At 44.1% G+C, this 25,527-nt stretch overlaps 1 protein-coding gene across 1 annotated transcript; it reads right to left on the bottom strand.

Annotated features, from left to right (window-relative positions):
• Window positions 1–5,998: 5,998 nt before the first annotated feature.
• LOC138741964 (C-reactive protein-like) lies at window positions 5,999–9,357 on the bottom strand. Its single transcript, XM_069896160.1, has 3 exons — window positions 9,256–9,357; window positions 9,096–9,171; window positions 5,999–7,119 (listed from the first exon to the last, which is right to left on the bottom strand). The coding sequence occupies exons 2-3, from the start codon at window positions 9,157–9,159 to the stop codon at window positions 6,500–6,502; spliced, it is 684 nt and encodes a 227-aa protein (XP_069752261.1). The 5' UTR covers window positions 9,160–9,171; window positions 9,256–9,357; the 3' UTR covers window positions 5,999–6,499.
• Window positions 9,358–25,527: the final 16,170 nt, after the last annotated feature.

The raw sequence follows: 25,527 nt of genomic DNA, 5'->3' as shown, positions 1-25,527 counted from the left end.
GTAACCATGAAACGGAAGTGTTAATCTGAAGACTTTTCTCCCAGTGGGGCCAGTGCAAGGCATTTTCTCTCTCTATCTCTCGTGCTCTGTGTATCTGCCTCTCTATCTCTTTCTCTCGCTATGCTCTCTCTCTCTCTCTCTCTCTCTCTCTCTCTCTCTCTCTCTCTCTCTCTCTCTCTCTCGCTCTCTCTCACAGTCTCTGGATGTATGTGATGTTATGTATGTACTCTGACAATAAATCTCTCCGACATGATCTGGTTTTATGGAGACTTGTCAGGGCAGTCATGCTTCCCCGGGTTCTAAGCCTAATTAAAGTGGCAGGCCATTCCCTACAAAACACAAAGGAAGGGAAAGGAAACACGCAGCTGACAGAGCAGCCAAACAGGTTACTGGATATCAAGAACCTATACAGGGGATGATTCTGAGGTCCCATGGCAAAAAAGAGGAATTAGAGAGAAGAGAAAATAGTAGCAAGTTGAGTGACCAAAAAGAGAAGGAGGGAGAGGGACCCCCACCAAATATTGAACACCTGATAGAAATACAGGAAAAAGCTAGCCCAAGTGAGAAAGAGGAATGGAAGAAACGCTGTGCTACACGACAGGAGATCATCTATGACAATCGGACAGTACATGTCTGGCGCTCCCCGATAGGTACGATAGTAGCCCCCCGCCAATTACTTCCGCTATTATTTGAAGAAGCACATGGGCCGACTCACATTAGCGCCACAAAAACTTATAATACGCTTAACAACATTGGTGGAATCCCCACTTAAGCGAGCACATTGACAATTTTAGAGCTGAATGTACTATCTGCAATGGGCATAACCAAAAGATCACCTTACCCCACCCGCTTTTATGATTTCCAGTACCGACAGCCCCATGGAAAGAGATCTATATTGACTATACAGATATGGGTACTGACCTTAGGACAAAGGAAGGATACCGATATCTGTTAGTGGCGGTAGATAGGTTCTCACGGTGGGTGGAGGCTGTCCCAACGAAGAGGGAGGATGTGGATAGTGTAATAGGCTGGCTGACGCGATAGTTGATACCCCGCTACGGGGTCCCCAGCAGAATATGCTCTGATAATGGGTCCCACTTTAAGAATGAGCTGATCCGACAGGTTGAAGAATACTTAGGGATCAAACACCGTTTCAGTAGTGTCTATAGGCCTGAGAGCCAGGGGCTAGTAGAAAGGGCAAACAGAACGATAAAATCCAAATTAGGAAAGGTTTTGGGTGGGACCAGGCTGAATTGGGTCGAGGCATTGCCATTAGTACGGATGTCTATGCGACAAGAGAAGGCCAAAGATACCTTCCTGTCACCACACGAGATTCTAATGGGTCGACCCATGCCCGGTCCAAAGACTGATCCAGCCTGGGTAAAGATTTGGGAAGAAAGGGAAGTGGAACTGGACCATTATATGCAGATGCTGGGTAATATGGTTGCTTTAGTTTCACAACAGGTGGCGAATGCAAATAAGGAGAACCCGGACAGTGGATGAGTTCCAGTGAAGGAGGGAGATCTGGTGTATATCCGTAAACCTGGGAAGGTACATTGGACTGAAATTAGATGGACTGGACCATACACTGTTACCGCCGTGACAGATAGGTTGGTAAGAATTGACAAACCAGGGGATAATAATTGGCATCATTTTGCCTTTTGCTCCAAGGCAAAACAACAAGTAGCGAGTATTGGAAAATATGATGAGACTCATGTGGACAATGCCGACGGCCCTATGGGCATTCCTGTTGATGGGTTGCCAAACAAGCCAACAGAGTAGTTCGGATCCATGCGGGGCCAAAGTTATTCTGAAGATAGATAAAGACAAGGATAGCACCTTCCAGTTCGATCTATGCTGCACTTCTATCTCTAATAACGCAGGGCCAGATGGGTCACTCACTAAGGGGCTGACAAAACTTAAGGCATTGGCGAAGGAATTAAAAGCCCAATCAGGAGTCTCTAACCCTGTTTTGTCCTGGTTACATGGAGTGTTTAGGAAATGGGGCACAATGTTGGGACAACTTTTCCTAGGATTGTTCATTTCTGTATCCATTTTTATCACTTGTGGCTGTTGTTGTATTCCATGCATTCGAACGTTGGTCACAAGGACCATTGAGAGAGCCTTTGCCAACCGTGATGAGCTGCCTCCAAAATATCAAGCTCTACAAGCTACGGAGCGGGACTATCTCACGTCATAGGAGGCGTCAAAAATTGCTGAGATCGATCCGGAGTCTGATGGAGAATGTGACGGGGAGGAGGGATTATAAAATAGATTGTAGAACAAATATAAAATAGATTGTAGCACAAATGTTAACTTTTATCTTAACTAATTAACTAATCTGTAATGCCAAACTAGTTTAAACCTTCCCCCACAGCTGTGGCAAATCTGCTTGCCAGCACATTGGTCCCCCTCCAGTTCAAGTGGAGTCCGTCCCTCTTGTACAGGTCCGACCTTCCCCAGAAGAGATCCCAATGATCCAGAAATCTTATCCCTTGCCCCCTGCACCATCTCTTTAGCCACGCATTCATCCTCCACATCCTCCTATTTCTACCCTCACTAGCTCGTGGCACGGGCAGCAATCCAGAGATTACTACCTTGTAGGTCCTGTTTTTTAACTTCCTACCTTATTCTACATAATCCTGTTTCAGGACCTCATCCCCACTTCTAACTAAGTCATTGGTCCCCACATGGACCACTACTTCTGGCTGTTTTCCTTCCCCTTGGAGAATGCTATGGTTACATGGTAATTCAGAAAAGCTCAGCCCTGCTTTCTCTAACGTAGTGGCAGAACCAGGTAACTGCATCTCCTGCTGCAACTCAAGAACAGGCATTTTAACAGTCTTACTGCGGGTCTGGACTCCCAGCGACGGCACCCCAACTTCGTCAGGGTCTTGACGCTGGCCTCCCCTCGCAGCTCGTTGTTTTTCCAAAAAAATGACAGAAGAGATCGAAATCTTCAGGTTGGAGCATTGCCTGAAGCCTTTCAGACAATGGAGTCGTCTTCCTGCGTGCTCCTTCCGTTAAAATCGGCAGGCTGCCAGAATCGGGATCCACTTCTTGGTAACACGCACCTTCCTCCAGAGAACGGGTAATTCCAGCGCTATCCTTCATTTGGTGAGTAGTAGACATTTTTTTTTCAGCTCCCACAGACAGGCTTTGTAGTTTAGGCTCTGAAGAAATTAAACCTGAGGCTGTAGCAAGTTGTTTAGGCCCCAAATCTTCAGTACTTTGAAAATGTAACTTCTTCTGCACTTGAGGTTTAATCTTTTTACCATTAATGGCCATAATAGTTCCTTAATACTTTAAACTAAAATTTAAGAAGTTTAAACTTGAAAATAAAGGGTTAAAAAACGGATACTTAAAAGTCCGCCAGAGAGGTCAAGGTTACAGGTCTAGACTCTATGCCATCTTGCCACGCCCCCGACATTGCTGAATTTGAAGCCGGATGGCTGGCTCTGTAACAGTGTTGTGCTATCTGATACACTAACTGTGCCAAGTTTCTCCTTGTTAAATCTCAAATTGAACTCAATGATATTGTCATCGCAGCCTTCTCATGGTTCCATTACTCTTAGCTCTCTAAACACCTCTGGTGCATTACACATCAGTACAGCCGATCCCCTCGTGGGCTTTTCAAGACATTTCTCTAAAAAGACATCTCATAGGCTTTCTAAAAATTCTCTTGCTTTAAATCTAGTCCCAATCTGGTTTTCTCAATCTACTTGCATGTTAAAACCTTCCATGATTGCCCTTCTGACACACCTTTTCTTAATTTGTTATTCAGATTCCAGCTACTGTTTGGATGTATGTATATAATTGTCTTTTTACCCTTGCCATTTCTTAATGCAACTCATGATTCTTTATCTTCTGATCCTGTCACCTCTTAGTGATGATTTAATATTATTCCTCACCAACAGAACCACGCCTCCCCTCTGCTTATCTGCCCATCCTTTTGATCCACTGTGTATCCTTGGACGTTCAGCTCCCAATGACACCCGTCCTCCAGCCACAACTCCATGATGGCCACAACATCATACCTGCCAATCTGTAGCTGTACTATAAGGTCACCCACTTTATTTCTATACTGTGTTTATTTAAATATAAAACCTTTAGCCCTGTTTTTGTTTCATTTTTGACTCTGTGTCCCTGTTGCATTGCAACACATCACAATTGCTTCAACTTGTGCGCCAACTGCCTCGTCCTCTGCCTCTTTGTGAATGTTCCCCTCAATAATAACCATTACTCCTTTGGATGCTGTAAAGTATTTGCCTCTGCTTTCTTCAGACAAGCCATTTCTGAATCCAAGAAGCCAAGTTTCCTTGGATTCCATGCCTCATAATTTTCTGAATGAGGACAAATGTTCCCACACCCCCCCCCACCCCCCCCCCACCCCCCCCCACCCCCATAAATTTAGTTTAACCCCTCCCCTCCAACAGCATTATCAAACCTCCCTGCCAGGATTGGTTCCTCTCCAGTTCAGGTGAAACTCATCCCATTTGTACAGGTCATATATCTGTATAAAATCATCTGTCATTCTTCATCTCTCTAAAGAGAAAAGTCTTAGCTCTGTCAACCATGCTTCATTAGGCATGCTCTCCGATTCCACCCTGATCTCAAATTCACCTGGTCCATCTCTGGCGACACTCTCCCCTTTATTGATCTCTCTGACTCCATCTCAGGTGACAAGCTTTCCAGTGACATATTATAAACCCACTAACTCCCATAACTAGCTTGACTACACTCCTCAGACCCAGTCCCCTGCAAGGATTCTATTCCTTTCCCCTAATATCTCTGTCTCCATCACATCTGTTTGCAAGTTGAGGTTTTCCAGCCCAGATTATCTGTAATGTCCTCCTTCTTCCGCAACTGTGGCTTCCCCTCCATCATCATCAACTCAGCCCGTACCCTTATCTCCTACATTCCCACTCATCTGCCCTGCCCTCTTCTGGCCAACAGATGTAATACGATTCCCCTTGCCCTCATCTACCACAACTAGCCTCTGCATTCAACACATTATTTTCTGTAATTTCCAATACCTACAACATGATCCCACCACCAGACACATCTTACCCTCTCCTCCTTTCTCCGCCTTCCATAGGGACCACTTCCTCCATGATTCACTCATCCACTCATCCCTTCCCACTAATCGCCTCCTTGCCACCTTCCCCTGTGGCCATAGGAAGTGCCACATTTGTGCCCAAACCTCCTCCATCACCACCATTCTGGACCCCAAACAGTCCTTCCAAGTGGAGCAATGCTGTGAATCTGCAGTAGCCATCTACTACACCAGTGGTCGTTTTGGCCTTCCTTACATCAAAGAGACTGGACGTGGGCTGGGAGATCACCTCTCTGAGCATCTTCTCTCAGACTGCATCAATGACAGAGATCTCCCAAAGCTCAACCACTTCAATCCCGCACCCTCCTTCCAAAATGACATGTCTGTACGTGGCCTCCTGTGCTGTCGCACCAGGACCACCTGTAAATTGGAGGAGCAACACTTGATTTTGTGTCTGGGCCCTCTCCTGTCAGATGGCATTAACATTGAGGTCTCTGGTTTCTGCTTGCCTACTCTCCCTTCTCCCACCCTTCCCTTTCCACTTGTCTTCTTTCCTCCAGCTCTCCATCTCCAGTTTATGATCGGTGCAGACTGTGGGATGTGGACAGAGACGTCAGCAATGACACAGGATGTCAAGGTCCCCACTGGCCTGTGTCATGGTCAATTTAATGGTGGGAAGTGAAGGTGCATGAAGCTTAAACTGAAGACCACGCACACAAGCACATGCCACACACACACAGACACACACCCACACATGCATACACACACACACACAGACCTACATGCACACCCACACACACATACACACACACACACAGACGCAGATGCACACACCCACACACACATGCACATCCACACACATGCACACACACAGACCCCCACACACACACAGACCCACACATCACACATCCATGCACACAGACACAAATTAACACGAGAAACTTTCTGCTTTGATGCTATTTACTAATACGATGATACTGAATGTTCCACTTCAATCACAATTGCTTGATGCATAGTTACACAGTGTGAGCTAACAAAATACATGAAAATAGGGTCTACAGAGGGAGGCAGAAATAACTCCAATCAGTCCCATGGAAAAAAAGAGCAGGATCAGCTTCCATCACAGGCACTTCCCCCAGTTCATGTCTGACCCTTTCCATCACAGCTCCTCCAGCCCAACCATCTGTCAACGTGTGACAGAGAATAGCCGGGACTCTGGTGGACTGAGTTTAAACCTCCACCATCAGTGAGGGTGACGAGAAACTGCGAGGACTCATTGAGGTGTCGCTGTCCAGCTATAAACCGCCCATTATTCTGGACTCAACTTCATACTTCTGCTGATCTGAGTTAGAGAAGACCGGTCATATTGAGCACATTAGGATTAGGGTTAGGGAGACATTATGGTCCCCGAGCACATTTTAATATATTTTGCAGCCAAAACATTTAAAATTTGCAATCATTATTGTCTTCGATCTTCACATTCCCACCTGACGTGAAGCCAATTGTGCTCCAGTCAATGATGTTCCCTCCTGTACTGAAACAACCCTGACTTAACAGCTCAATATCAGTGGATTTTAGAACATGGTCCCACATGTTGACGTCAGTAATCTCCCCCACAAATGACTGATTAATATCAAAATGACCACCGGGTTTGTCCTGTTCTTGCCCAAGAATAAACACCCCTGAACCTTTCACAGTCAAACCCTTTCCACCCACCTTCTGTAGACTGCGTCTCCCATTTACCCAAGCTGTTACCACACCCGTTTGAGACTCCCAGGTCACACAGACGTGTCTCAGCAAGCCGTCTATTTTTGGGAGGGAGATATCAACCACAGGGGATTTTAAATACAATGTTAGCTGCCCAGTTTTTTTTTGCCAAATCAGAAGTTCATTATTGTTTGCGCCTGTTGCGTAGGACAACAAACTGTAATCACGCGATGATTCTTCGGACGCAGCCCTGAAGCAGACAGTGAAGGCGGTCAAACTGGAGAAATCAGCTGCATTCAACTTGACGTAGTCCTTGTCTGTTTTGGTCAGAAATATCAATGATTTTCCTTTCAAACCTGTAAAAGATTAGTTTGAAATTATAACCCTGCCATCAAAGTGCAGCCTGTTATAATCCCCCCCTCTGTGGAGTTAATATTCCATGGTTTTAACCTAGTGATGATAAAGTAACCCATGGTTCTCACGTGTATCTACTGCCTTGTCTCAGGTCCATGATGTTCCAGCCCCTCAGCTGTGTTGTCATCTAAAACAGTGAACAGTCACAACACTAACGTAACCCTTGCAGGACACCCACTCCTCACATCCTGTTGATGAAAATCAATTAACCTTCTCATTATCCTCACTTTCATTTCCTGTCACACAGACTACATCAATAAATTACCTTAAATTCCAACGGCTGTAGCCGACAGTCTCTCCGTAGAGAGATTAATTCACGACGTGGACTTCCAGAGGAAGAACATCTCAGGATGGTGGTCTTTTCAAATCATCCAATTGCATTCAACAGCCATGACCAACCCTTTACAAATCAGTGCTGTCTCTCTGAGCAAATGAACCTTCAGTCACGATGAATGGATATTCTCTGATAGATTGCAGGTGAATTGGTCCATGATTCCAAAGTCTCCTTGGAATGTAGATACTTTGGAGAGGGTGCATCATTATGATGCCTGAACTTGAGAGTATTAGTTGCAAGAGCGAGTGGAGCAGCTTGGACAGTTATTGTGGGAGCGTAGAAAGCGGAGTGGTCAATAAAATAAAGAGATGCATAAATCAGGGAGATAGGGTCTTTCTCCCAGGGTGGGAATCTCAGCGATCAGCTTAAGGTGGGAGATGAAAAGTTTAAAGGATCCAAAAGGCATTCAGGCAAACACATGAACAGAAACGATACAGTGGCATGTGAATCATGACCAATTTAGTCAGTTTTTGGGGTTTAAAATAAAGTTTCTTAAGAGTGAATTACTTACCCATTAAAGGATCTTGATCAATTTCCCATTCAAAATAGTTAAAGACCAGTTCAAATATTTGGGAATTATAATTACAAAGAGCTGTAAGAATTTTTATTAAAGGAAACATTTTTAAGGTTAATCAAACAGACGAAGAGAGCATTGTCAGAATTCACCTTGTGTACGGACAATGATCGGACGTGTTGATGCAATTTGAATGAACATTTTACCTACATTTTTGTAAATGTTCCAATCATTACCAATTTTTATTCTGGAAACTTATTTGACTATTAGATTTGATTATTTCTTTGTATATATGGCAAGACAAACAGCCCCATAGAATTAAGGCTTATCTTCAAAAGAACCAAAAGGAACGGAGTTTTGTCTCTTCCAAACTTGAGATATTGTTATTGGACAGTTAATATACAAAATCCATTATTATGATTGCATTTTGATACTTTAAATGATCATCCTTCTTGGATAGAAATGGAATAGAATTTTTCTAAAAATCTAGCTATATTGGCAATTTTAGGTTCTTCTTTACCTTTTCATTTTTGAAACTGACAGATATTCGAGCTCTTAAAGAAATGAAAAAAGTTTAACTTGACAAAGCAGACATTATGGAAGAAAAGCTATAATTTTAATCTATGACACCCAGCAGTATTAAAAGTATTCATTCCTGGGGAAAGAAATTGACTGTTCTCAGATCTGAAAGATGCCCAACACTTTGCAGAACAATTGCCGAACAGACAGCGAAACGAGAAGTATTAAATAAAAGACTTTCAAGAGTTCTTGATTCACTGTCCTTACCATTTTTTACACACTATCATTCATGAGTTTCTTCAGGACACTTTTTAAAATGTGTGTGCTCCATTTCCTGTTGTGTCAAACACAACAGGACCCTGGGATCTTCCCGATGATGAGTCTCGAGGCTACAAGGTGAAGTCAGCTGCTCAGATCAGACCAGTTTATTACATCTATTTTGTTACAATAAAAAGGATCTTGAATCTGGGCTCCTGCTGCCCTGCATGACCCTCAGTCTCACTGTCAAAGACTCACCTTGAATGACTGTTTCGATCAGATCAGGTACATACCTGCACTGTCAGATCCTGACAGGGAAATGCAGATCACCAGAACAATTGGAAAGAAGGGGTTCATCCTGTCTCCTGCCTGTCAAAGCAAAAATTCTCCAGTTCATTTCAGTTGATGTCACTCCATAGAAAATCAGAAGCTACTAATTCCTTTGGTACTCACTGTGATCCTGTCTCCAACAGGCCAGCCTTTCCTTGGGTTGCTCCAATAGCCTGGGTACAAGCCGCTGTCATTTATAATCTGCTGAACTCACTCACACCCAATTGCAGGGAGGATCAGGGGGCGGAGAAAACTCTGCTATAGTTGACTCCCCAGAGAACTGTCATGGCAAGTTGTAAAGTCAGCAGAAACAGAGTCTTGGATGTGATCATGCCTTCACCATCCCTCCTCCAACCCCATCTGGAAGTCCATTCCAGGAGTTGCTGTCCCACTCTTGATCTCAGGCCCCAGTTACCATTGATTGTCTCCCCAAATTAATCAGCACTGACCACCCAGGAAATGGTTTCCTTCCTTCCCTGTCTCATGTACTTTCATCTGCTCAGCTCTGCTGGATCTCTGTGACAGTGAATAGGACAAGTTTGCACATTCGCCCTGACACTGTGAATGAGTACAATACTGCTGTCGGTTCTAGTGTGGAGTTCAATATTGCACAGAGATGATGTAGGTGGTGGAACTGGTGCTGAAAGACTGCCAGCCTCGATCCTGACCTTGCAGTTTACACCTTCTCCCTGTCCTCTGGGGTTTCTGCTTGCCACCTACAACCCACAGACATAATGATGAATTACTTAGCTGCCAGATATCAGGTGCCACCAAGAGCAGATAGCCCTTTTCAATGGGGAGGGTGTGTTACTTTGCAGTAGAGACACAAACTCCCCACTTCCACTATCTCATCCCTTCTAAAAATATTCCCCCCTCAGTTCCTTCCCTTCTGACTACACTTACACCCACTTCTGCTCCTTCATCACCGTTTTTGGCCCCAAATGTCCTCCCAACTAAATCAACACTACACTTGTGAATCTGCAGGGGTGGTCCACTGCATCTGGTGCTCCTGTTGTGGCCTTCTGGGGAGACTGGATGCAGACTGGGAGATTGTTCAATTGAGCACATTCACACAGTCAGCTGCAAGAATAGGGACTTCTCAGTGCTCAACCATTTTAATTCTGCACACCATTCCCACACTGATATGTTTGTCGATGGCTTCCAGCTCTGCCAAAAAATGAGGTTACCTGTAAATTGGAGGAACACATCATATGGGCACTCTCCAACTGCACAGGATTCTTATTCACTTCTCCAATTACTGTTAACCCCTTCCCTGAATCTCTCTCTTTCCCTCTCCCTCATTCTCTTCTCTCTCCTATCAATGTCATAATTCCACGTGTCAATCCATGCTCTAAGCTCGTCTTCCTTTCCTACAATACTCCTTGTATTGAAATAGATGCACATGAGAACATTTCCACCAGGTACAACCCATTGACTCTAACGACGCAGGCAATTTTCACATCATCTTCACCCTCCTCCACTCCTCTATCTGCTCTGGCACTCTGGTTCCCTTCCCCCAGCAAATCTAGTTTACACCCAACCTAAACAGGACTAGCAAAGCTGCCCTTAAGATGTTAGTCCCCCTCGCTGAACAATACTTGAAGGACCTCCTCAGCCTTCCTACCCAGGTCATTGGTCCCTAAATGGACAACGACATCGGGCTGCTCTCCCTCCCTCCTGTGAATTCCGAGCACTTGATCTGAAATATCTTGGTCCCTGGCACCAAGGCGGCAACGTATCATTTGGGTTACTCGATCACTTCAACAGAACTTCCTATCTGACCCCTAACTATGGAAGAAGATCAATAAAATGCACAAGTGTCCTTAAATGAGTCTTGGATGGAGTTTGTTGTTGAGGAGTCTAATGGTAGAGGGGTAGCAGCTGTCCCTCAACCGATGAATGAGAGCTCAGTTTTAACAATGAAAATAAATTTGAACTGTGTCATTAATGGGAGGGGTACGGAGGGGTCCGGGTGCAGGTCAGTTAGACGAGGGAAAATGAGAGTTCAGCATAGACTAGAAAGGCCAAAGATGAGCTAGGATTGCCGAGCATTCTGTAAACAGAGTGTGTGACCACAGAGTGAGGTGCAGTATGATCTGGGACTGGGAAGGTTGCAGGTTGCAGCGAGAGCTCAGCCTTCGGGGAGAGTAGTGAGCAGAATGAGATGTCGCTGCCAATCCTGAATGGAATCAATGGTGGCTTCTAATGCCATTGTAGATAGGGAAGAAAGTGGGTTCACTTCAAGGAGGAGAGCAGCCATGCTTGGAACTTACCCTGGACTTGATAAATTCCCACAGGGTGAGATATGGCAGCATTTGTATAATATTGGGTGAGTCTATCTGATTACCCAATGTTGCCCTGGAGCAGATCCCTCTACATCCCCTGTAACTGGATGGCATCCAAATCTATAATAATGATATGTTTGGAAAATGAGATCCTACAGACTGATTAATACTGACTGGGAACAAAATTAAAAAACAAGATAGAAAAGTTTATTGTCTTTTAATTCCTTGGGGAAACATACACCAATGTCTACACCAAGAACAGCATTGTATTCATGAACACCTGACTGGAGAGCTGGGGTAATTGTCGGGCACAATGCTTCTGGAACATTGTGTCAGTTTGAGGCAAGGTTGGAATGTCCACGCTGGACAGTTTGTATCTCAAGAGGCCAGAATGAATCCTCTCCACAGCAGAGAGAAGGAATGAAGAAAAGGCTCTGACAATGTGGTGCTTGGCTGAAGGCAGTTGCTTACACACTTAATATTATATAAATAACACCACGCACACGCACATCCACACACACACCCACAGATACACATGGATTGAACAAGGTAGATGAGCTTAGAGCATGGACAGATACTTGGGGTCACGATATTGTGGCAATTAGTGAGACCTGGCTACAAGAGGGGCAGGACTGGCAACTTAACATTCCAGGATACATTTGTTTTAGATGTGATAGATCAGGGGGTAAAAAAGGGGGAGGAGTTGCTCTGCTTGTTAAGGAGGACGTTACTGCCATGTGGTGGCAAGATGGTCTGGAGGGATCGTCCAGTGAGGCTGTTTGGGTGGAATTGAGGGGTGAAGGAGACATGAGGGTGCTAATAGGGGTGTATTATAGACCACCAAATGGGTCAAGAAAACTAGAGGAACTAATGTGTAGAGAGATAACGTATATGTGTGAGAATCATAAGGTAGTGATCATGGGAGATTTTAACTTCCCTCACATTGATTGGGATACCCATACAGTTAGAGGGCTGGATGGGCTAGAGTTCGTTAAATGTGTTCAAGATTGTTTTCTGAATCAATTAGTCGAAGAACCGACTCGGGACAGTATAATACTGGATCTCCTGTTAGGGAACGAGCTAGGTCAGGTATCAGACATTAATGTTGGAGATCCAATTGGGTCTAGTGATCATAATTCTGTTAGTTTTAAGGTAGTTTTAGGGAAGAGCAAGGAGGGGCCTAAAGTTGAGGTTCTGGATTGGAGAAGAGCAAATTTCAAAGGAATAAGAAGGGATTTGGGGAGTATTGAGTGGGACAGGATATTTTCAGGTAAGGATGTAAATGAAAAATGGAGGACATTCAAAAAAGAAATTTTGAGGGTACAGAGTAGTTAAGTCCCAGTGAGGATCAAAGGAAAGACTGGAAGTCATAGGGAGGCTTGGTTTTTGAGGAATATTGGAAATTTGGTTAGGAGAAAAAGGGAGGTGTACAAGAGGTATAAAGAACAGAGAGCTGACAATTTGAAGGAGGACTACAAGGAGTGTAGAAGGAATCTTACGAAAGAAATTAGAAAGGCCAAAAAAAGGCACGAAGAGGCTTAGGCAGACAGAGTAAAAATAAATCCAAAGGGTTTCTATAAGTACATTAAAAGTAAAAGATTAGTGAGGGATAAGTTAGTGGGGCCATTAACAGAGATATTTAGGATGTCACTGGCCACGGGGGTAGTGCCAAAGGATTGGAGGGTGGGGCATGTGGTTCCTCTGTTTAAGAAAGGGTCTAAATGTAAACCTGGGAATTATAGGCCCGTGAGTCTGATGTCTGTGGTGGGCAAGTTGATGGAAAGTGTTCTGAGGGATGGTATTTACAAATATTTGGAGGTACAGGGATTGATAGGGAGTAATCAGCATGGTTTTGTCAGGGGTAGATCATGCTTGACAAACCTGATTGAGTTTTTTGAGGGGGGTTACAAAGAAGGATGATGAAGGGAAAGCTGTGGATGTTGTCTATTTAGACTTTAGTAAAGCTTTTGACAAAGTTCCCCACAGGAGGTTAGGATAAAAGGTGGTGGCATTAGGTATAAAGGAGGAGGTAGTGAAATGGATTCAGCAATGGTTGGATGGGAGGTGTCAGAGAGTAGTGGTAGAAAATTGTTTGTCCAATTGGAGGCCGATGACTAGTGGAGTTCCTCAGTGATCTGTCCTCGGTCCACTATTGTTTGTTATATATATTAACGATCTGGAAGTAGGGGTGGAGAATTGGATAAGCAAGTTTGCAGATGATACAAAGATTGGTGGTGTTGTGGACAGTGAGGACGATTACCGTAGATTAAAAGGTGATTTAGGAAGGCTGGAGGTGTGGCCTGAAAAATGGCTGATGGAATTTAATACAGATAAGTGTGAGGTGTTACATTTTTGAAAAGGCAAATCTAAATAGGTCATATGCATTAAATGGTAGGCTATTGAGATGTGCAGAGCAACAAAGGGATTTAGGAGTGATGGTAAATAGTACCCTCAAGGCTGATACTCAGGTAGATGGTGTGGTGAAGAAGGCATTTGGAATGTTGGCCTTCATAAATTGGAGTATTGAATTCAAGAGTAGGAAGGCTATGATGAAATTGTACAAGGCATTGGTGAGGCCAAATTTGGAGTACTGTGGACAGTTTTGGTCACCAAATTATAGGAAAGATATAAACAAAATAGAGAGAGTGCAGAGAAGGTTCACGAGAATGTTGACAGGATTTCAGGGTCTGAGTTACAGGGAAAGGTTGTGCAGACTGGGGCTTTTTTCTCTGGAGCGTAGAAGATTGAGAGGGGAATTGATAGAGGTGTTTAAGATTTTAAACACAGAGTAAACGTGGAAAGGCTTTTTCAATTAAGAGTGGGGGAGATTCAAACTAGAGGACATGGTTTAAGATTGAAGGGGAAAATTATAAGGGGAACATGAGGGGAAATTTCTTTATGCAAAGGGTGGTAGGGATGTGGAATGAGCTTCCGACAGACGTGGTCGAGGCGGGATCATTGGTTACATTTAAGGAAAGACTGGATAGTTACATGGATAGGAGAGGACTGGAGGGTATGGACCGGGTGCTGGTCAGTGGGACTAGGAGGGTGGGGATTTGTTATGCATGGACTAGTAGGGCTGAACTGGCCTGTTCTGAGCTGTAAGTGGTTATATGGTTATATGGTTATATGACTGTGAATTGTCTTGCCTACAGAGACCAGTCAGTAGGATCAGATGGAATATATTGTGGGAAAAATACAAAAATGTTTCTGGATGTCAGAACAGGACTCCACCATAAAATATCACGCCACCATCTCAAGCATCCTCCCTGATCTCGTCACTTCTTGTCTTCAGTGGCCTCCAAATTTGTTGTTTCCCAACCACTGCCCAGTTCAACCTTGTAATCAATGTCCACAAACCCAATTATCCAGGTAGACCCATTATTTCCACGTTCTCCTAACTCACCAAAATAGTAACATCTAACCTTAACTCCATTTTTTCTACTGTCTTTTGTGAAGTGTTATTGTGTTTGTGAAGAGACCTACACTAAACTCCCACGATCGATCACTTTTAAAGACATATTTACCCATAACCACACTAATATAACCCGTAATACAGACAACATCCCAGTAAATCTTCTCTGCATTCTTTCAACCTTACTGATATCTTTCCTGTAATTTGGTGAACAAAACTGAACACAATACTCCAGATTTGGCCTCACCTATCTCTTATACATCTTTAACATAACATCCTAACTCCTCTATTCAATAGTTTGACTTATGAAGGCCAATATGCCAAAAGCTCTCATTACAACCCTGTCTACCTGTGATTCTACTTTCAGGGAATTGTGTATCTGTGTCTCCAGATCCCTCTGTTCTACTGCACTCTCAGTAGCCTGACCATTGACCGTGTTTGTCCGACCTTTGTTTTTCCTTCCAAAATGCAGCACCTCACACTTCTCTGCATTTAATTCCATCTTCCATTTTTCAGCCCATTTATTCAGCTGGTCCAAATCCCTCTGCAAACCTTCCACTGTCCACAACTCCTCCAATCTTTGAGTCATCTGCAAACTTGCTGATCCAATTTATCACATTGTTATTCAGATCTTTGATATAGATAACAAACAACAATGATTAAAGCACTGATCCCTGAGGAAGAACACTAGTACAGGCCCCCTGTACAGAAATCCATGCAGACAACATCCACAAACTTGCCTTCATCAGTTTTCCAGGTAACTCTCTTCCAGTTTGTTTTTGGACTCCCCATTAGTAGAACTTCAGTCTGGCTTGCAGGAAAACGAATCTCAGGGTTGTATGTAAAGAACATTCTCTGACAATAAATCTGAAGTTAGAAATGTGACTAACAGGGAAAGATTTGGACTTTATTCCTTGCAATGTAGAAGAATGAGAGGAGGTTTGATAGAGGTATACAAAATTAGGAGGTATATAGAGAGAGAGAAAAAGCAAGCTGGCTTTTTTTTAACTGAGGTTAGGTGAGATACAAACCAGAAGACATGGGTCAAAGATGAATGGGGAAGGTTGAGTGGAACATGAGGGGGAACCTCTTCGCAGAGAGAATCGTGTGAGTGTGGAATGAGTTGACAGTTGAACCGATGAATGAGAGCTCAGTTTTAACAATGGTAATAAATTTGGACTGTGTCATTCATTAATGGGAGGGGTATGGAGGGGTCCGGTGCAGGTCAGTGAGACGAGGGAAAATAGACTAGAAGGGCCAAAGATGAGCTAGGATTGCCGTGCATTCTGTAAACATAGTGTTTGACCACAGAGTGAGGTGCAGTATGATCTGGGACTGGGAAGGTTGCAGCGACAGCTCAGCCTTCGGGGAGTGTAGTGAGCAGAATGAGGTGTTGCTGCCAATCCTGAATGGAATCAATGGTGGCTTCTAATGCCATTGTAGATAGGGAAGAAAGTGGGTTCACTTCAGGGAGGAGAGCAGCCATGCTTGGAACTTACCCTGGGCTTGATAAATTCCCACAGGGTGAGATTTGGCAGCATTTGTAAAATATTGGGTGAGTCTATCTGATTACCCAATGTTGCCCTGGAGCAGATCCCTCTACATCCCCTGTAACTGGATGGCATCCAAATCTATAATAATTATATGTTTGGAAAATGAGATCCTACAGACTGATTAATGCTGACTGAGAACAAAATTAAAAAACAAGATAGAAAAGTTTATTGTCTTTTAATTCCTTGGGGAAACATACACCAATGTCTACACCAAGAACAGGATTGTATTCATGAACACCTGACTGGAGAGCTGGGGTAATTGTCGGGCACAATGCTTCTGGAACATTGTGTCAGTTTGAGGCAAGGTTGGAATGTCCAGGCTGGACAGTTTGTATCTCAAGAGGCCAGAATGAATCCTCTCCACAGCAGAGAGAAGGAATGAAGAAAAGGCTCTGACAATGTGGTGCTTGGCTGAAGGCAGTTGCTTACACACTTAATATTATATAAATAACACCACGCACACGCACATCCACACACACACAGACACACACACACACACACACACACCCACAGATACACATGGATTGAACAAGGTAGATGAGCTTAGAGCATGGACAGATACTTGGGGTCACGATATTGTGGCAATTAGTGAGACCTGGCTACAAGAGGGGCAGGACTGGCAACTTAACATTCCAGGATACATTTGTTTTAGATGTAATAGATCAGGGGGTAAAAAAGGGGGAGGAGTTGCTCTGCTTGTTAAGGAGGACATTACTGCCATGAGGTGGCAAGATGGTCTGGAGGGATCGTCCAGTGAGGCTGTTTGGGTGGAATTGAGGGGTGAAGGAGACATGAGGGTGCTAATAGGGGTGTATTACAGACCACCAAATGGGTCAAGAAAACTAGAGGAACTAATGTGTAGAGAGATAACGTATATGTGTGAGAATCATAAGGTAGTGATCATGGGAGATTTTAACTTCCCTCACATTGATTGGGATACCCATACAGTTAGAGGGCTGGATGGGCTAGAGTTCGTTAAATGTGTTCAAGATTGTTTTCTGAATCAATTAGTCGAAGAACCGACTCGGGACAGTGTAATACTGGATCTCCTGTTAGGGAACGAGCTAGGTCAGGTATCAGACATTAATGTTGGAGATCCAATTAGGTCTAGTGATCATAATTCTGTTAGTTTTAAGGTAGTTTTAGGGAAGAGCAAGGAGGGGCCTAAAGTTGAGGTTCTGGATTGGAGAAGAGCAAATTTCAAAGGAATAAGAAGGGATTTGGGGAGTATTGAGTGGGACAGGATATTTTCAGGTAAGGATGTAAATGAAAAATGGAGGACATTCAAAAAAGAAATTTTGAGGGTACAGAGTAGTTAAGTCCCAGTGAGGATCAAAGGAAAGACTGGAAGTCATAGGGAGGCTTGGTTTTTGAGGAATATTGGAAATTTGGTTAGGAGAAAAAGGGAGGTGTACAAGAGGTATAAAGAACAGGGAGCTGACAATTTGAAGGAGGACTACAAGGAGTGTAGAAGGAATCTTACGAAAGAAATTAGAAAGGCCAAAAAAAGGCACGAAGAGGCTTAGGCAGACAGAGTAAAAATAAATCCAAAGGGTTTCTGTAAGTACATTAAAAGTAAAAGATTAGTGAGGGATAAAATTGGACCCCTTGTAGATAGTGAGGGTAGGCTGAGTGAGAAGTCAGAGGAAATGGGGGAAATTTTGAATGATTTCTTTGCCTCGATATTCACTATGGAAAAAATATGGAACTAGTTGAGGTAAAGAAAAATAGTGGGGAGGTAATGAAGCATATAAGGATAACCGAGGAGGTAGTGATGACTGTGTTGAAAAAGATGAAGGTGTATAAATCTCCGGGACCAGACAAAATATTCCCAAGGACACTCAGGGAGGCTAGTGGACAGATAGTGGGGCCATTAACAGAGATATTTAGGATGTCACTAGCCACGGGGGTAGTGCCAAAGGATTGGAGGGTGGCGCATGTGGTTCCGCTGTTTAAGAAAGGGTCTAAATGTAAACGTGGGAATTATAGGCCCGTGAGTCCGACGTCTGTGGTGGGCAAGTTGATGGAATGTGTTCTGAGGGATGGTATTTACAAATTCATATATTTTAATGCCAGGAGTATTGTAAAAAAGGTGGATGAGCTGAAGGTGTGGATTGATACTTGGAAGTATGATGTGGTAGCGATTAGTGAGACATGGTTGCAGGAGGGATGTGATTGGCAACTGAGTTTCGTTGTTTTAGGTGTGATAGAGTCGGAGGGGCAAGAGGAGGTAGGGTTGCATTGCTTGTCAGGGAAAATATTACAGCGGTGCCTAGGAAGGATAGATTAGAGGGCACATCCACGGAGGCTATTTGGGTGGAACTGAGGAGTAGGAAAGGAGAGGTTACACTTGTAGGGGTGTATTATAGACCACCCGGAGGGGACCGAGACCTAGAGGAGCAAATCTGTAGGGAGATAGTAGATATTTGTGATAAGCACAGGGTTGTAATTATGGGAGATTTTAATTTTCCACATATAGATTGGGAAACACATTCTGTGAAAGGAATGGATGGGTTAGAGTTTGTGAAATGTGTGCAAGATAGTTTTTTACAACAATATGTAGAGGTGCCGACCAGAGAAGGAGCAGTGTTAGATCTACTGTTGGCAAATGGGATGGGTCAAGTGACGGAGGTTAGTGTTGGCGAGCACTTCGGGTCCAGTGATCATAATGCCATCAGCTTCAATGTCATTATGGAAAGAGAGAAATCAGGGCCAAGGATTGAGGTTTTTGATTGGGGAAAAGCTAGATTTGAGGAGATGCGAAAGGACTTGCAGGGTGTGCATTGGGACAATTTGTTTTATGGGCAGGATGTAGTAGAGAGATGGAAGTCTTTTAAAGATCAGATTTTGAGAGTGCAAAAGCTTTATGTTCCTGTTAGGTTAAAAGGAGGGGCAAAAGGTTTGAGAGGGCCGTGGTTTTCAAGGAATATTGGAAACTTGGTTCGAAGAAAAAGGGAGGCGTACATTAGATATAAGAAGCATGGAGTTAAGGAGATGTTTGAAAGATAGATTGAATGTAAGAGGAATCTTAAGAGAGGAATTAGGAAAGCTAAAAGAAGGTACGAGAAAACTATGGCAAGCAGGGTGAAAACTAATCCAAAAGAGTTCTACAAATATGTTAATGGTAAGAGGAAAGCTAGAGACAAAATTGGTCCCTTAGAAAATCAGAGTGGAAAACTGTGTGTGGAACCTAGAGAAATGGGGGAGATATTGAACAGTTTCTTTTCTTCGGTATTCACTAAGGAGAAGGATATTGGGAGATGTGGGATAAAAAAAGCAAATTGGGTAAATATGGGGAATATAGAGATTACAAAAGGTGTAGTTTTAAGGCTTTTGAAGAATATAAAGGTGGATAAGTCTCTGGGACCAGACGGGATCTTCCCCAGGACATTGAGAGAAGTGATGGAGGAAATAGCAGAGGCTCTGGCGGTAATTTTTCAAATGTCATTAGATATGGGGATAGTGCCGGAGGATTGGCTCATTGCGCATGTGGTTCCGTTATTTAAAAAGGGTTCAAGGAGGAAGCCTGGCAACTATCGGCCTGTAAGTTTGACGTCTGTGGTAGGTAAATTAATGGAGAAAATTCTTAGAGATAGTACTTATAAACATCTGGATAGACAGGGTCTGATCAGGAGCACTCAACATGGATTTGTGGGAGGAAGGTCATGTTTGACCAATCTGATAGAATTTTTTGAAGAGGTGACTAGGAATGTGGATGAGGGTAGCGCAGTGAATGTTGTCTATATGGACTTCAGTAAGGCCTTCGATAAGGTACCACATGGAAGGTTAGTTAGGAAGGTGCAGTCTTTAGGTATAAATTTTGAGATAGTCAAATGGATTGAACATTGGCTGAAAGGGAGAGGCCAGAGAGTGGTAGTGGATAATTGTCTGTCAGGTTGGAGGCCGGTGACCAGTGGTGTGCCTCAAGGATCTGTATTGGGCCCATTGTTGTTCGTTATATACATTAATGATCTAGATGATGGGGTGGTGAATTGGATTAGTAAATATGCAGACGATACTAAGATAGGTGGAATAGTGGATAATGAAGAAGGTTTTCAAGGATTGCAGAGGGATTTGGGCTGCTTAGAAAAGTGGGCTGAAAAATGGCAGATGGAATTTAATGCTGATAAGTGTGAGGTGCTTCATTTTGGTAAGAAGAATCAGAATAGGACATATGTGGTAAATGGGAGAGCATTGAGGAATACAGAAGAGCAGAAAGATTTAGGAGTGACGGTACATCGTTCCCTGAAGGTAGAAACTCACGTGAATAGGGTGGTGAAGAAGGCTTTTAGTATGCTGGCCTTTATCAATCATTGCATGGAATATAGGAGTTGGGAGGTGATGTTGAGATTGTATAAGACATTGGTGCGGCCTAATTTGGAGTTCTGTGTGCAATTCTGGTCGCCTAATTATAGGAAGGATATAAACAGAGTGGAGAGAGTGCAGAGAAGGTTGACCAGAATGTTGCCTGGGTTTAAGCATCTGGAGTATGGGGAGAGATTGGACAGATTGGGTCTTTATTCTTTGGAGTGTAGAAGGTTGAGAGGGGATTTGATAGAAGTATTTAAGATTATGAAAGGGATAGACAGAATGGATGTGGATAGACTATTTCCGTTAAGAGGAGGAAAGTTTAAAACAAGAGGACATGAGTTAAGAATTAAGGGGCAGAGGTTTAGAGGTAACATGAGGGGGAACTTCTTTACTCAGAGAGTGGTAGCCGTGTGGAATGATCTTCCGGGAGAAATAGTGGCGGCGGAGTCAATTGTATTATTTAAGAAAAGGTTGGACAGGTATATGGATGAGAAGAAGATGGAGGGTTATGGGCATTGTGCAGGGAGGTAGGATTAGAAAGGGGTGTTTGGTTCGGTGCGGACTAGAAGGGCCTAATGGCCTGTTTCCGTGCTGTAATTGTTATGTTATGTTATGTTAAATATTTGGAGGTACAGGGATTGCTAGGGAGTAATCAGCATGGTTTTGTCAGGGGTAGATCATGCTTGACAAACCTGATTGAGTTTTTTGAGGGGGTTACAAAAAAGGATGATGAAGGGAAAGCTGTGGATGTTGTCTATTTAGACTTTAGTAAAGCTTTTGACAAAGTTCCCCACAGGAGGTTAGGAAAAAAGGTGGAGGCATTAGGTATAAATGAGGAGGTAGTGAAATGGATTCAGCAATGGTTGGATGGGAGGTGTCAGAGAGTAGTGGTAGAAAATTGTTTGTCCAATTGGAGGCCGATGACTAGTGGAGTTCCTCAGTGATCTGTCCTCGGTCCACTATTGTTTGTTATATATATTAACGATCTGGAAGTAGGGGTGGAGAATTGGATAAGCAAGTTTGCAGATGATACAAAGATTGGTGGTGTTGTGGACAGTGAGGAAGATTACCGTAGATTAAAAGGTGATTTAGGAAGGCTGGAGGTGTGGGCTGAGAAATGGCTGATAGAATTTAATACAGATAATTGTGAGGTGTTACATTTTTGAAAAGGCAAATCTAAATAGGTCATATGCATTAAATGGTAGGCTATTGAGATGTGCAGAGCAACAAAGGGATTTAGGAGAGATGGTAAATGTTCTCGTACCAACCCTCTTTTCAATCTTCTTCAGCATGATGCTGAACCAAGCCATGAAAGACCCCAACAATGAAGACACTGTTTACATCCGGTACCGCACGGATGGCAGTCTCTTCAATCTGAGGCGCCTGCAAGCTCACACCAAGACACAAGAGAAACTTGTCCGTGAACTACTCTTTGCAGACGATGCCGCTTTAGTTGCCCATTCAGAGCCAGCTCTTCACCGCTTGACATCCTGCTTTACGGAAACTGCCAAAATGTTTGGCCTGGAAGTCAGCCTGAAGAAAACTGAGGTCCTCCATCAGCCAGCTCCCCACCATGACTACCAGCCCCCCCACATCTCCATCGGGCACACAAAACTCAAAACGGTCAACCAGTTTACCTATCTCGGCTGCACCATTTCATTAGATGCAAGGATCGACAATGAGATAGACAACAGACTCGCCAAGGCAAATAGCGCATTTGGAAGACTACACAAAAGAGTCTGGAAAAACAACCAACTGAAAAACCTCACAAAGATAAGCGTATACAGAGCCGTTGTCATACCCACACTCCTGTTCGGCTCCGAATCATGGGTCCTCTACCGGCACCACCTACGGCTCCTAGAACGCTTCCACCAGCGTTGTCTCCGCTCCATCCTCAACATCCATTGGAGCGCTTTCATCCCTAACGTCGAAGTACTCGAGATGGCAGAGGTCGACAGCATCGAGTCCACGCTGCTGAAGATCCAGCTGCGCTGGATGGGTCACGTCTCCAGAATGGAGGACCATCGCCTTCCCAAGATCGTGTTATATGGCGAGCTCTCCACTGGCCACCGTGACAGAGGTGCACCAAAGAAAAGGTGCAAGGACTGCCTAAAGAAATCTCTTGGTGCCTGCCACATTGACCACCACCAGTGGGCTGATATCGCCTCAAACCGTGCATCTTGGCGCCTCACAGTTCGGCGGGCAGCAACCTCCTTTGAAGAAGATCGCAGAGCCCACCTCACTGACAATAGGCAAAGGAGGAAAAACCCAACACGCAACCCCAACCAACCAATTTTCCCCTGCAGCCGCTACAACCGTGTCTGCCTGTCCCGCATCAGACTTGTCAGCCACAAACGAGCCTGCAGCTGACGTGGACTATTACCCCCTCCATAAATCTTCGTCCGCGAAGCCAAGCCAAAGATAAATAGTACCCTCAAGGCTGATACTCAGGTAGATGGTGTGGTGAAGAAGGCATTTGGAATGTTGGCCTTCATAAATCAGAGTATTGAATTCAAGAGTAGGGAGGTTATGATGAAATTGTACAAGGCATTGGTGAGGCCAAATTTGGAGTACTGTGTACAGTTTTGGTCACCAAATTATAGGAAAGATATAAACAAAATAGAGAGAGTGCAGAGAAGGTTCACGAGAATGTTGACAGGATTTCAGGGTCTGAGTTACAGGGAAAGGTTGTGCAGACTGGGGCTATTTTCTCTGGAGCGTAGAAGATTGAGAGGGAATTGATAGAGGTGTTTAAGATTTTAAACAGAGTAAACGTGGAAAGGCTTTTTCAATTAAGAGTGGGGGAGATTCAAACTAGAGGACATGGTTTAAGATTGAAGGGGAAAATTATAAGGGGAACATGAGGGGAAATTTCTTTATGCAAAGGGTGGTAGGGATGTGGAATGAGCTTCCGACAGACGTGGTTGAGGCGGGATCATTGGATACATTTAAGGAAAGACTGGATAGTTACATGGATAGGAGAGGACTGGAGGGGTATGGACCGGGTGCTGGTCAGTGGGACTAGGAGGGTGGGGATTTGCTACGGCATGGACTAGTAGGGCTGAACTGGCCTGTTCTGTGCTGTAAGTGGTTATATGGTTATATAAAGATATAAAGTTTATTTCTGGTGAAAGGAGGGATGTCATGATAATGAATATGCATGATATGTATTAACCTGACCGGAAGTCAGATGGTATGCACTGGAGATGGAAGGTGCAGGAAGATGAAATAAGGGAAGCAGGAAAATAAAGACACAGAGATATTCAACTGTTAAAGCATGTGGTGATGGTGTTATTAATTTCACATTTTGGGCCACAAATTTGACAGTAACTTGCGGACCTCTGTCCTAATGAAGGCTCTGTTCCTCGGGCCGTACCTCCTGCTCTTTGTGGCAATTGGTGTGCATTCTGGGGTCAGGTGTGTGAACAGCAGAGGGGGTTCTATGTTCAGGACAGACAGGCTGCAGTGTTGTTTCTTCGTAAGGCGTAGTGGGGGGTGAGGCCCGTTGTGTACTATTGTAATGCTTTCTAACTGGCACTGAAAATCTAACCCTAATAGTACCGAGGCATAGAGGTGAGGGAGTACTAGTAATTTGAACTCTTCATATTTTGTGCCTTGGATTTCTAGAGTAACCCTGCAAAACTGTTTTACCTCAGCCACAAGGCTGCTGGCTGCTAACAGGATCCGGTGCTCACTCGGGCATGTGGGGAGGGCAAGGCAGTTGACTAACCCATGGTCAATAAAACTTTCAGTGCTTTCACTATCTATTAAGCAATTTACCCTCATATCATTAATTTTGATGCACACAGTGGCATCAGATAAATTGTGTGGATTCGTCTGATTCATGCGTAGGGAAGCAAGTCTGGCGTGTCCTTCGTTTCCTTCCATCCGATAGTACTCGGCGTCATATTCATCTCCTGAAGACTGTGTCCTCTGCTCTGTAGCATTTGTCCAAGATGGCCAGCTGCACATGGCATTCTTCATCTTCTGTTTGTCTGTGGAGAAAGAAGAGCTTTCCTGCTTCTCATTAGCATGAGAATGGGCCTTGGCTGTGGCCTTGTGGCTTCTGCAGACTTTTGCATAATGTCCATGTTTTCCACAGTTGGAACAGACATTTTTTCTGGCAGGGCAGAGGGCTCTGGGGTGCTTTCTTTGTCCACAGAAAAAGCTCTTTGGACCCTCAAGGTGTGTTGCTACTGCTGTGAATTCCTGTGAGGCAGCATACTTTTCTTTTCGTGGGACTAGAGAGTCCAGCAGTGTGACGTTTGTCCCAGCCCCTGGGTCCTGTGAATATTCCTCCAATTCTTTCTTGGTGCTTTCTAAAGCTTCTGCAATAGTCTGTGCCTCATCTAGCCCAACCATTCCTTTCTCCAGCAATCAATGTCTCGTCTTAGTGGACTGTATGCCCGCAACAATTTTGTCCCTAATAAGGCCCTCTGCATACTCCTTTAAAGTTGCAGCCTCTCGCCAGGTCTTTCAGAGAGAGTATAAAGTCTCTCACGGACTTCCCTACTTGTTGTCACCTGGTCATGAGTCTGCACCGGGAGTGGAGTTCGCTATGCCCCTCACTGTAATGCCTCTGTAAAATGCTCATTGCCTCTTGGTAGGACCTGGCATCCTGAGTAAGGGTGGTCTCCCAGCTGCGCTAACAGCAGCATTAATAGCTCTTTATCTGATGCTTCAGCACCCTCCACGTAATTCAGAAAGCATCTCTGCCAGCGGCTGAAGTGCGTGCCGGCTCCGAGATTTCTGGGGTCGAGCTCCAGCCTGTCTGGTCACAGCACATGGCTAAGCCGCAGTCTTTGGTCCCTTAGGTGCAGCAAAGGCGGAC

The sequence above is a fragment of the Narcine bancroftii genome, chromosome 8 (assembly GCF_036971445.1).
Source record: "Narcine bancroftii isolate sNarBan1 chromosome 8, sNarBan1.hap1, whole genome shotgun sequence".
Taxonomy (NCBI): domain Eukaryota; kingdom Metazoa; phylum Chordata; class Chondrichthyes; order Torpediniformes; family Narcinidae; genus Narcine; species Narcine bancroftii.
This window is presented reverse-complemented; position numbering and strand designations above follow the sequence as displayed.

Bases quoted from the DNA above. Each gene is read 5' to 3' on its own strand.
- LOC138741964 (XM_069896160.1), bottom strand. From the start codon at position 9,159: ATGAACCCCTTCTTTCCAATTGTTCTGGTGATCTGCATTTCCCTGTCA. The intron at 7,120-9,095 runs GTATGTACCTGA...AATCTTTTACAG, and splicing joins GTCAGGATCTGACAGTGCAG to GTTTGAAAGGAAAATCATTG.